The 12,166-nt window shown below is 53.4% G+C and overlaps 1 protein-coding gene across 2 annotated transcripts in view; it reads right to left on the bottom strand.

Moving 5' to 3' along the window:
* The window catches only part of Tafa5 (TAFA chemokine like family member 5), a 219,918-nt gene that overhangs the window by 32,610 nt on the left and 175,142 nt on the right, over positions 1-12,166 (bottom strand). For both annotated transcript variants that reach the window (XM_045153629.1, XM_004650396.2), the window contains exon 3: positions 5,075-5,202. In XM_045153629.1, the coding sequence (XP_045009564.1) occupies positions 5,075-5,202 (128 nt within the window). The remainder of the gene's footprint in view (positions 1-5,074; positions 5,203-12,166) is intronic.

The following is a 12,166-nucleotide window of genomic DNA, read 5'->3' as shown; positions in this document are numbered from 1 at the left end:
CACTGTGACTGCTCACAGCCCTTCCTCTCACATGGTTCTCTTCACATAGTGTCCCCTGTCCACTGTGGGCGCTCACAACCCTTCCTCTCAAATGGTTCTGTCCACATAGTGTCCCTGTCCACTGTGGGCGCTCACAACCCTTCCACTCACATGGTTCTGTCCACATAGTGTCCCCTGTCCACTGTGAGTGCTCACAACCCTTCCTCTCACATGGTTCTGTCCACATAGTGCCCCTGTCCACTGTGGGTGCTCACAACCCTTCCTCTCACATGGTTCTGCCCACATAGTGTCCCCTGTCCACTGTGGGCGCTCACAGCCCTTCCTCTCACATGGTTCTGTCCACATAGTGCCCCTGTCCACTGTGGGTGCTCACAACCCTTCCTCTCACATGGTTCTGTCCACATAGTGTCCCTGTCCACTGTGGGTGCTCACAGCCCTTCCTCTCACATGGTTCTGTCCACATAGTGTCCCTATCCACTGTGGGCGCTCACAACCCTTCCTCTCACATGGTTCTGTCCACATAGTGTCCCTGTCCACTGTGGGCGCTCACAACCCTTCCTCTCACATGGTTCTGTCCACATAGTGTCCCCTGTCCACTGTGGGTGCTCACAACCCTTCCTCTCACATGGTTCTCTCCACATAGTGTCCCTGTCCACTGTGGGCGTTCACAACACTTCCTCTCACATGGTTCTCTCCACATAGTGTCCCTGTCCACTGTGAGTGCTCACAGCCCTTCCTCTCACATGGTTCTGTCCACATAGTGCCCCTGTCCACTGTGGGCGCTCACAACCCTTCCTCTCACATGGTTCTGTCCACATAGTGTCCCTGTCCACTGTGAGTGCTCACAACCCTTCCTCTCACATGGTTCTGTCCACATAGTGTCCCTGTCCACTGTGAGTGCTCACAACCCTTCCTCTCACATGGTTCTGTCCACATAGTGTCCCTGTCCACTGTGGGCGCTCACAACCCTTCCTTTCACATGGTTCGATCCACATAGTGTCCCCTGTCCACTGTGGGCACTCACAGCCCTTCCTCTCACATGGTTCTCTCCACATAGTGTCCCCTGTCCACTGTGGGCGCTCACAGCCCTTCCTCTAACATGGTCTTCTCCACATAGTGTCCCCTGGCCACTGTGAGTGCTCACAGCCCTTCCTCTCACATGGTTCTGTCCACATAGTGTCCCTGTCCACTGTGAGCACTCACAGCCCTTCCTCTCACATGGTTCTGTCCACATAGTGTCCCCTGTCCACTGTGAGTGCTCACAGCCCTTCCCCTCACATGGTTCTCTCCACATAGTGTCCCCTGTCCACTGTGGGCACTCACAACCCTTCCTCTCACATGGTTCTGCCCACATAGTGCCCCTGGCCACTGTGACTGCTCACAGCCCTTCCTCTCACATGGTTCTCTTCACATAGTGTCCCCTGTCCACTGTGGGCGCTCACAACCCTTCCTCTCAAATGGTTCTGTCCACATAGTGTCCCTGTCCACTGAGGGCGCTCACAACCCTTCCTCTCACATGGTTCTGTCCACATAGTGTCCCCTGTCCACTGTGAGTGCTCACAACCCTTCCTCTCACATGGTTCTGTCCACATAGTGCCCCTGTCCACTGTGGGTGCTCACAACCCTTCCTCTCACATGGTTCTGCCCACATAGTGTCCCCTGTCCACTGTGGGCGCTCACAGCCCTTCCTCTCACATGGTTCTGTCCACATAGTGCCCCTGTCCACTGTGGGTGCTCACAACCCTTCCTCTCACATGGTTCTGTCCACATAGTGTCCCTGTCCACTGTGGGTGCTCACAGCCCTTCCTCTCACATGGTTCTGTCCACATAGTGTCCCTATCCACTGTGGGCACTCACAACCCTTCCTCTCACATGGTTCTGTCCACATAGTGTCCCTGTCCACTGTGGGCGCTCACAACCCTTCCTCTCACATGGTTCTGTCCACATAGTGTCCCCTGTCCACTGTGGGTGCTCACAACCCTTCCTCTCACATGGTTCTCTCCACATAGTGTCCCTGTCCACTGTGGGTGTTCACAACACTTCTTCTCACATGGTTCTGTCCACATAGTGCCCCTGTCCACTGTGAGCACTCACAACCCCTCCTCTCACATGGTTCTGTCCACATAGTGCCCCTGTCCACTGTGGGCGCTCACAACCCTTACTCTCACATGGTTCTGTCCACATAGTGTCCCCTGTCCACTGTGGGCGCTCACAACCCCTCCTCTCACATGGTTCTGTCCACATAGTGCCCCTGTCCACTGTGGGCGCTCACAACCCTTCCTCTCACATGGTTCTGTCCACATAGTGCCCCTGTCCACTGTGGGCGCTCACAGCCCTTCCTCTCACATGGTTCTGCCCACATAGTGCCCCTGTCCACTGTGGGTGCTCACAGCCCTTCCTCTCACATGGTTCTGCCCACATAGTGCCCCTGTCCACTCTGGGCGCTCACAGCCCTTCCTCTCACATGGTCCTGTCCACATAGTGCCCCTGTCCACTGTGGGCGCTCACAGCCCTTCCTCTCACATGGTTCTGTCCACATAGTGTCCCCTGTCCACTGTGGGTGCTCACAACCCTTCCTTTCACATGGTTCTGTCCACATAGTGTCCCCTGTCCACTGTGAGCTCTCACAACCCTTCCTCTCACATGGTTCTGCCCACATAGTGCCCCTGCCCACTGTGAATGCTCACAGTTCCTTCCTTTCTGCCCTGTGAATTCTGCAGCAAACCTGGGTGTCTGTAAAGCTGGATCCTGAAGCAGGGAGGTGGCTATGTGCTGACCACCACTGGGAATCCTGCCATGGAGGAGGGGCTTCCTCAAGGGGCAAGCAGAGGTGTGGTGTGCTGGGGTGAAGAGATAGGCCGTGCTCCCATCACAGAGCTGGTGGCTGCTCAGGAGGACAGTGGGAAGTTTGCAACGGGCAGGCCCAGGGCCAGTGAGGACCCACTGTGCTGCTGCGCGTGGCCGATGCTGGGACCCACCTCAGACCACAGCGGCCAGGTGTGCAAGCTGCACATGTGGGGGCTTCTGTGCTGGGCTCTGCTTTGTACAGGCCACAGTGGCTCATCAGACCCAGCCCTCAAGGGCTCTGGGAGGGGGCTGAGACCAGCCAGAGTGAAGATTAGAGTTGCTCTCACCTGTGGCTTCAGGTTCGCTGAGGGCCCCATACTCATGTACAGGACTCAGCCACGTCCACCAGGATTCCAGTGGTGGAAACTGAGGCCAAGAAAGGAGTCACATGTCCATTGCCCTCCATGCGTCAGTGCAGAGTTGGGATAGGCTTGAGGGTCTTGTGCCATCCCAAGGACCAGAGGTGGCCTCAGGCTCTGGGTTTGTTCCTTACCTGCTGAACTCATACCTGAGAGGAGATGTGGGCTTTACCTAGCAGGTAAACATTGTGTGTACCTGAAAAGGGACCTAGCCCTATCTCTTCCAGGTGGGAATCCAGGGGGCTAGAGTATTTAGGCAAAAGGTCTGGACTTTTTCTACAAAAGACTGTCCCTGCCTCCTTCCTTCCATGTACATCAATGTCACTCAGGGTCACTGATAGGGACAGGACTATGCTATCCATTGAGCTGTGTGTCCTCGGGTCTTGATTTCTCAAAAGGACTCAGATGAGACAACTCTGGAATAAGAAACTCCTCCTACTCTCCTGAAGTCAGCAAAAAACCTTAGATGTCACCCCACCTGTGCACATGAGGGGAAGTGGCAGGGAAGGACCCAGAAGAACTCTGCCTGGGCTGCTGGAGGCATAATCAGCCTGCAGGACCCAAGCCCAAACAGTGCAAGTGGTCACCTGCTGTCCTGTTCACTGAAGCCTGGTGTCTGGTCAACATGCTTTCTGTCCAGCCGTGCTCAGGGTATGGGCTCTCAGGACATGCTGGGCTATCACTGAAGCCGAGGCTGAAGTCCAGGCGCACATGAGCCCTTAGGCAGCCAGGCTTGCAGAAGACTTCCCTAGCCTGCCACCTGAGAGCTTTATGTTGGGTCCCTAACCATGCTCGGTCAGACCCAATCTGCTGCCTGGCCAATCACATCAGGGGGCTGTGGCTCTCTCTCTGGAGCAGCCACAGCATATGGACTTTGGAATAAATTCTACCACATTCCATTTGTGTCCTTGGTTTGGTAGCAAGAGCAGGAAGAACTGGGTTTTCTTAAGGTCCAGTCTTGAGGGGACTGTAGCCCACTTCTCCATCCTTGGCAATCTTTGGAGAAGACTGGAATACCTAAGGGGGCTTTCCAGATTCTTCCACAGCCTCAACACCCCTGACGTCACAATTCAATGACACAGAGCCTGGACCATGGCACAATGATCACAGCATTCCAGTCTCAGCTTTCTGAGAAGGGAGGAAGGGCCACATTGGGGTGGAAGTCCCAGCCTGTGGATCTCAGCCTCCTTGGGACCTAGGGCCATGTCCACATAGACGAGGGCTCCCTGTGACAGGCACTGCAGGGGCATTCTCCCAGCGACCGGGCTGTGTACCGATCTTTGAGGTGCAGCTTCCTTTGTGCGTCCTCATCTATGGAAAAGGCAGTTCTAGGGACCATGTCTGCTAAGGCTTCTGGACAGTCCAAAGTGTGTCCTATTCAGTGGAATAGGAAGGGCCTTTACTGCCCGGGGGGCTGCTGGGATCCACCAGCTACCACCCTGCCAAGCCTGGAGCAGCAGCATGGCCTTGGACAATCCCAAGCTGACTCTGGAAGGTTCCCTTGGCCCCAGGTGAGGTGCACAAGCTTGTCCTCAGGCCCCAGGCGCGTCATGCCCCAGAGACAGGCAGTTCTCACTACCATCAATACTCACGGGTGTCAATTTCTTTTCTGGGCTGAGTGGATATTTGCCAAGTGGCATGGCCAGTGTGCACCCAGGGGCAATCTGATTGGAGGACGATCTCTGGGATTTAGCCCCGGTAGGGAGGAGGGAAAGATATGTCGCTGGTGTTCTTCTGCATGAGGAGGAGCCGCTAGCTACCACCTGTCCTCACTGCATCTTGTGCTGGGCACACCCCTGAGGGCTCTAACATTTACAGCTGCTCACTCTTCCCCAGCACTCCCACAAAAACAGAAAGGGACCACGTACCGTAGTGGTCTTTATCCGTCCTCCAGGTTGTGTGCACGTCCAGCCTGACCGGTTGATTAACAAGTCGCAGCCTTCCCCCTCCAGGCAGGGGAGCATGTCACACCACTGCTTTGTCTTGATAATACGTGCTGTGGGAGAGAGGACAGCCGTCAGTGCACTGCTCCCTGCCTGCTGGCCTCACCAATTACTGGGTCCCAACGCTGGGCCTGGTGCCTGAACATCACCCAGAGGAGCCACCCACTCGCATGGCACCACACACGGCCTCTGAACTGCACCAGGCCATTTAGTGGCTGTTGGTCGGCAGGCTGACCACGTACCGCACCTTCCTCTCTAGGCCTCACTCTCAAAGCCACTATTAGTCTGGGTCTGCCCACTATTAGTCACAACAGTAAACTGTGCTCGAGGGTGCTGGGCACATTTTCATAGGCCAGTCCCAGGGACCCTTCATGGAGGGGTGACAGCCTGGTTCTCTGCTTTGTCAGGAACAGGTTGGGGCCACTTTTCTGGTGCATGGAGATGGCTGTCCACAGGAGGACTTGCTTAGTGTCAAGGAGTGAGGCCCAAGAGCAAGTGGTGGATTCTACAGTGATCATGTCCTCCACTGAATGATCATCTGCACACACTGGTTGACTCAGACTCCTGCACTGATGGGCCTTGGTCCTAGTGAGCACCGGACCCTGCAGAACGGGGGCTGGTGGAGGTCCATTACAGAAAGTTGACAGTGGAGAGATGACCAGACTACAGCAACAAAGGACACCAAAGCTCACATGGATTTCTTCCACACAGAGAACCACCCTTCACTCCCCTGGAAACCCACTGGCTTGTGGCTGTAGAACCTGGCAGGCAGGAATGCTCTGTGAGAGGCCTGGAAGCCAGAATGCAGCTGGTAATCTCATTATTGGAATCATCTGTTACCTGCTCATCCTCCTCTCCAGGCACTTCACTTCTCAGCCGTGTGGTTACACTTAAAAGAGGAGACCCAGGGCTGGGGAAGTGGCTCAGTCAGTAAAGTGCTTATCTTTGTAAGCCTGAGGACCTAAGGTTGGATCTGCAAAACTCATGTAAAGATATGGAGCATGGTGGTGTGTGTCTGTAATGCCAGTTCTGGGGAAGCAGGGAAAGAGGGTCCCCGAGGTTCTTTGGCCAACCAGTCTAGCCTACTTGGTAAGTGCCAGGCAAATGACAGACTGTCTGAAAAAAGATGGATGGTGGACTGGAGAGATGACTTGGCAGTTAAGGTACTTGCCAGCAAAGCCTAAACGACCCAGGTTCAATTCCCCAGTTCTCACATAAAGCCAGATGCACAAAGTGGCATATGCATCTGCAGTTCATCTGCTGTGACTAGAAGCCCTAGTGTGCTCATTCTTTTTCTCTCTTTTCTTGCAAATAAAAATATTTTACAAAAAAGATGGAGATCACTTCTGAGGAGTGACACCTGAGGCTGTGTTCCAGCTTCCACATCTATGTGAAAACATGTGCACCTGCATGCACACACACACACACACGACCCATAAACGAGGCTTAGAGTCCAGAAAGAAAGCACGGGCTTAGGGTGACTGCAGCAGTCAGGGTCGCCTAGGATACGGCGGCACACACAGTACTAACCCAAGGGGACTAGCCCAGTGTGAGCCAGAAGCCTGGACAGAATAGAATGGGAAAAAAGAGGAAGGTGGCCAAGTGGCCATATTCTGTGTCTCTGTTCCACAGTGGTTCTCATGAAGCGAGCAGTTCTCCTGTGTCGCCATTCCCACCACCAGGATGCCCTGGACTCTCTGCAACCATGATGCACAGTGAACCCTTCCTCCAAGGTTGTTCTGTCACATACTTCAGCACAGTGATGGGCATGTAACAGACATAGTGGCTGGGTTGGACGCCATCCCCTGGAAGTTACACAGTGATCCACTCCCAACTTCCACCCAAGGTCAGAGAGACTGGAGGAAACGCTAGATTTTTCATGACACAAACAACTCTCTTCAAACCTTGGGGCCCATGGTCACGAGAGACCGAGACAAGAGTGGCCATGCTTCTGTCCCATTGGCATATATGTCCCTCACTAAATGCAAGGGGTGGCCCTGACAGCTGACACATCTACTCCCATGCCAGGAGGGCTTGGGTGGACTCCAGTCTTACTCCTCAGCCACCCTAAGATCAGTCCCAAACATAGGCATGAAGCTTGTCTCCCCTGGGTGCTGGAGAGTAGGAGTCCTCACAAACCTATTTGATTCCCCTTCCTGTGGCCCCATGCTCTGATGGGCTCCGAGGTGCAAAGAGAAGGCAGCTGTGTTACCTTCAAGAGGCTCAGGCTGCAGAAGCCTTCCCAGCCCAGGCAAAAGAGGACTACAGCCCCACCAGCCTGGCTCCACCCTGTTCTCTCACAGGGCTTCCCCAGGTAACTCTTGGTCTTTCCTTCCCACTATGCACAGGGTATTGGATTGGCAATGACTAGAGATGCAGCTAAAGCATTCTTGCCTGGGAAAACAGCTCCATTATTTCCCACAATGCATGTGGCTGCTGTGTGCCTATGAGCCTGAGGAGTCCTTCAGCTGAGTGGTCAGGCTGGTTCCCAGTTGTGTGCATGGCCCTGCACAGGAGGATCACTGCTGGACAGCCATCCCATCATTCTGACACCTTGATAATTGTTATCAAGCATCCCTGAAGTTCCCACACAGGCACCATCTGGCCTGAACTAGCACTGGCAATGTGACGGGGCACAGGCAAGTACTTACCCCACGAAGGCATGTGTCTTAAGGTCACTCCCAGAAATGTGGCTCTGGGAGGCCAGGGAACAGTTTAGAAAACACTTAGGGAGGGTGCCCCACATACTGTTATGAGCTCCCCTTGGCAAGTCTATGAGACCAGGAGGGACTGTCTGAGAAAACACATGGAGTAAACAGTTATCTTGGGATTGATTAGTCATGCCTGCACAGGCACAGAAGAGGAACCTGTGGGGTGTGCTGTCCATCCCACCTCATCTCAATTTGTAGTCTTTATATCAGCCTTTGGCAAGGTGGGCTGTCCAACACCCAGGATTCTAGACCAGTTCTTTCCAGGCCATGGCTAGAGATACACACAAATTCACAAACAGAAGCCCTAACTCTTGCATTTGGAGGCGGAAGCTTTAAGAAGTAGTTAGGCTTGAATGAGATCATAAGGATGGGCCCCAAATCTTATGGCACTAGTGGTCTTACAAGAGAAAGCCAAGAACTTTTCTCAAACTTTCCTCCTCTGAGTGAAGACAGCCATCTGCAAGACAAGAAAGGGCCACAGGTTGGGGAAATGGCTGTGTTCAGTGGCACTTATTTGCTTGCGAAGCCTGTGGCCCAAGTTCAATTCCCCAGCGCCCACGTAAAGTGGTGCTCGCATCTCATCTGTGACATTCACTTGCCTATGACAATGGGAGACGGAGGCAGCAGAATCTGGAGCTTGCAGACCAGCTAATCGGATGCTCGTCTGCAGTAGTAAGAGGCCGTGTCTCAGAGAAGGTAGAGCACAATCACCTGGAGATTGTGCTGATGTCCACATTGATGCCGTGGCGAGTGTGTGCACATGTGCGCATGCACATAAATAAAAATAAATAAATGAATAAATAAATAAAAACAGAAACAAAAATGGTGCTCTCACCAGAAATGAGCCCTGTGGTCTTGAACATCCAGCCACCAGAGCTGGGAAATAAATGTCTCAGTGAGCCTTTTGTCTGAGGCACTTTCAGAAGTAAGCCTGAGCTGACTGGCTATTGCCCTTTGCCCAGCTGAAGTTGACTGTGGAAAACTATTCCTTGTGAGGGTCACAGCAGTGTTCCTGGGAGAGGAGAACACAGCTGCTCCCAAGGGGCACTGGGACAGGAACCAACTGGCTTACTTCGACTTGGCTCCAAAATGTCACCAAATGTCAGGTGTTGTGCCACAGCCATCCTTCAGGGCTCCTGTCAACCGCAGCACAGGTGGCTGTGGGCGAGGGGCGCTGGCTGGTGTCACACACCTGTCCCTATCTGCTCATCCATTGTGCCAAGTCACCTGCAGCTGCTTCTCCCACCCCTGATGTGCCATTTTTGGTGACAGTAAAAGATGGTGAGAAAAATTTCAGATGCCAACAAATACAAGCCTGGATCCTGCAAATGAGTGACAGGCTTGACACCCACGCCCTGGCTCTCCTCCCATCCGCCGTACCTGAGAAACCCCTCAGCAAGCGAAAGCGCGTGCCTGTGCTACGAGCATGCCTTCGCGCTCACCTGGACGCGCAGCTCCGCCACAGGAGGGACACCCTGTGGAGCTGGGACATGCCGACTTCGCCTCACTGACAAGCCACGAGCAGAACCGTCTGTCACGGGAGGGGACACTCCAGCTACAAGAGTGATGCAAGCACCCACTATTTAAATATTTATTTAAATGAGAGCAAAGGAGGCAGACAGACAGAAAATGGGCACACTAGGGCCTCCAGCCACTGCAAACAAACTCGACATATGTGCCACCTTGTACAATTGTCTTATGTGGATATGGGAGAATTGAACTTGGGCCCTTAGGCTTTGCAGGCAAGTGCCTTAACCTCTAAGCCATCTCTCCAGCCTCAGACCCACTTTTAATACAGGCTGTAGCATGTAAAGCAGGCTGGCAGCACCAGAGGGCAGCCCTAGTATGCCCGTCTGTGGGGCACATCATCAAGGGGTGGGCTTTGGAAGTTCAGGAGAGCTAGTGGCTAAAGGCATGGGTTTAGATCCCACTCTATTGTATACTATCTGGGGTCCTTTAAGCCAAGGATGCTCTGTCTGGTCTGGGATCTGAGACCCCCAGAACAATTCCAGCCTCTGGAGGACTGTACCAAGAAGATCCAGGCTGGCCTGTGAGGCAGGCAAAGGTGGATCTCCTCTGGGTCACCCAGACTTTGGAGGGAGGGTGGTGGGTAGAGCCTCTAGACGTGCAGCACCAGAGCATCCCGAGGAGTGAGGTGCAGGCTCACAGCTGCCGTTCTCCTAAGACTCCTTCTCGTGGGCCTAGCTAAACCTGCTCCCTGCAGAAGTCCTCCAGGCCTTCAGCCTTCCCTGCACTACCTGGGACTAGACCACATTTCCCACAGCATGCGCTGCGCTCCTGTGCCTCCCCGCTTCCCTCACACACCACACTCTGGTGTGAGCTAAGAAGACAAGGCACACACTGGGGTCAGCCCGATGTCATGCGACAACACGCATAGTGGTGTGCAGGCTCAGGGAAGGGAGCAGCGAGGGAGGGGTCCTGATGATCTCAGGTTAGGGCAAGGGTGACATTCCTGTCCAGACACAGGTATGCACATGCATTCACACACGCGTAGACATATGAAATACATGAGCACAAACACAGGAACATAGTACACGACCACACCTATGCAAGCACAGCAAAACCCATATGTGAATGTACATACACAATGCACACATGAACAAGCATATCAACATAGACATGTACACAATGCACACTTGCAGGTACACATACACAAGCACAGGACATAGTCACACATGCACACACACATGTACAAAGGCAGCACATACTTGTACATTCCCCAAATGTACAAGAATCCAATATACTGCACATCCACACATTCATATTCACTGCACATGTGCATACACAGGTTGTACATACACATGCATCACACAACACTCAGGAAATACAGTGCACACACTTGTGCACAACACACATACATGCATCAAACATGCTCACATGTATACAGATCTTCACAATACATTCATGTGTACATGCCTACAAATACACAGCACATTCACTCACACACATGGATGCACTTCACAACACACATATCCACACAACATATGCATACTCACACGGGTGCAGACACACTATTCATTTACACGTGTGCATGTCCACACACACGTGTACAGCATGTGTGTGTGCATGGACACAGCAGCATGCCTGAAATGCAGTGTGAATGGACAAGCAGAGTCCCTGGCCTTGCCCTGTCCCTGGACCTGGGTGGACATGCCTAAGAACCAGCCCTCAGTAGATGCTGGGGCCAGCGCTACAGACACAAGTCCTCTTGTTTGCCCGAAGGAGCTCCGCTCATCTGCCCAGCCCACTTCCTGCTAGAGGCAGTGGGTGGCAGAGTGCCGGGCCGCCATGTCCCAGATACAAAGGGGCCTTTCATGGCCCCACCTCACAACTTCAGTCACCCAGGCTCAGGCTGAGCAGGCCTCTCTCTGGCCCTGATGGTGAATGTCTCTGCAAAGGGGACGGACCCCGGAGATCGAGATTGTCTCCAGGGGTTGATGGGGATCCCTGAAGAGTATGAGCGAAGGTGGCTAGGGTGGTGCCCTGGGCAGCCAGCTGCCATATCCCAGAGCATGTGATAACCACAGAGCGTGGTCTGTGGCAGTGAGGTGATGGGGTTTTATGCACCCCAGAAACCTGGTAGAGGGCAGGCGCCTCTAAACAGGTAGAGAGAGGATGTGAATGTGAGACATAGCCAGGGAAGGAGGGAGGCTACACTCAAGAATGAGCAGTGGATGCCACAGCCTGGGACTCAGTGAAGATACCACCCAGTGTCCACACACTTGCTTCCCCAGAGGTAACGAGGCTCCCTGTTCATGGTTCTGCCCAGATACTGTGTGCAGCCGACACACATGTATACACATTTGTCCCTTCATCATATAGGCACATACCATGAGCTCATATGTGTATATCACATCACTGCAGACATATACATACCATTACGTGTACATACACATGCATACCACACACACACACATGCTGAGTACATGTATCCCATGGATAGCCAGACATGAATGTACACAAAACATACATATGATACTCCCATGCACACTAGTGCTTTCAAGGGATGACCCCAGACTCAGCTTGAATCCTGTACCTCCAGCGGGCACAGCCCTACTGGGGAGGATAAATGTCACTGGGAGCCAATCTTGGGGTTCAGCCCTAAGCTGCGTTTGGGGGTACATCTCAAGTCTATTCCTAAGGTGTGTAGACAGCAGCTGGAGCTCTGTTAGTGCTCGCTGGCTGTTTGGTGGCAACTCTCGGCTATGCATCTACAGAGGCGAGCCAGCTTCTTCTGATGCTGAAGGTGTCTGCCTGAAATAAGCCATTTCCCCCCATAAGCTGT

Source organism: Jaculus jaculus, chromosome 6, assembly GCF_020740685.1.
Source record: "Jaculus jaculus isolate mJacJac1 chromosome 6, mJacJac1.mat.Y.cur, whole genome shotgun sequence".
In the NCBI taxonomy this organism is placed as follows: Eukaryota; Metazoa; Chordata; class Mammalia; order Rodentia; family Dipodidae; genus Jaculus; species Jaculus jaculus.
This window is presented reverse-complemented; position numbering and strand designations above follow the sequence as displayed.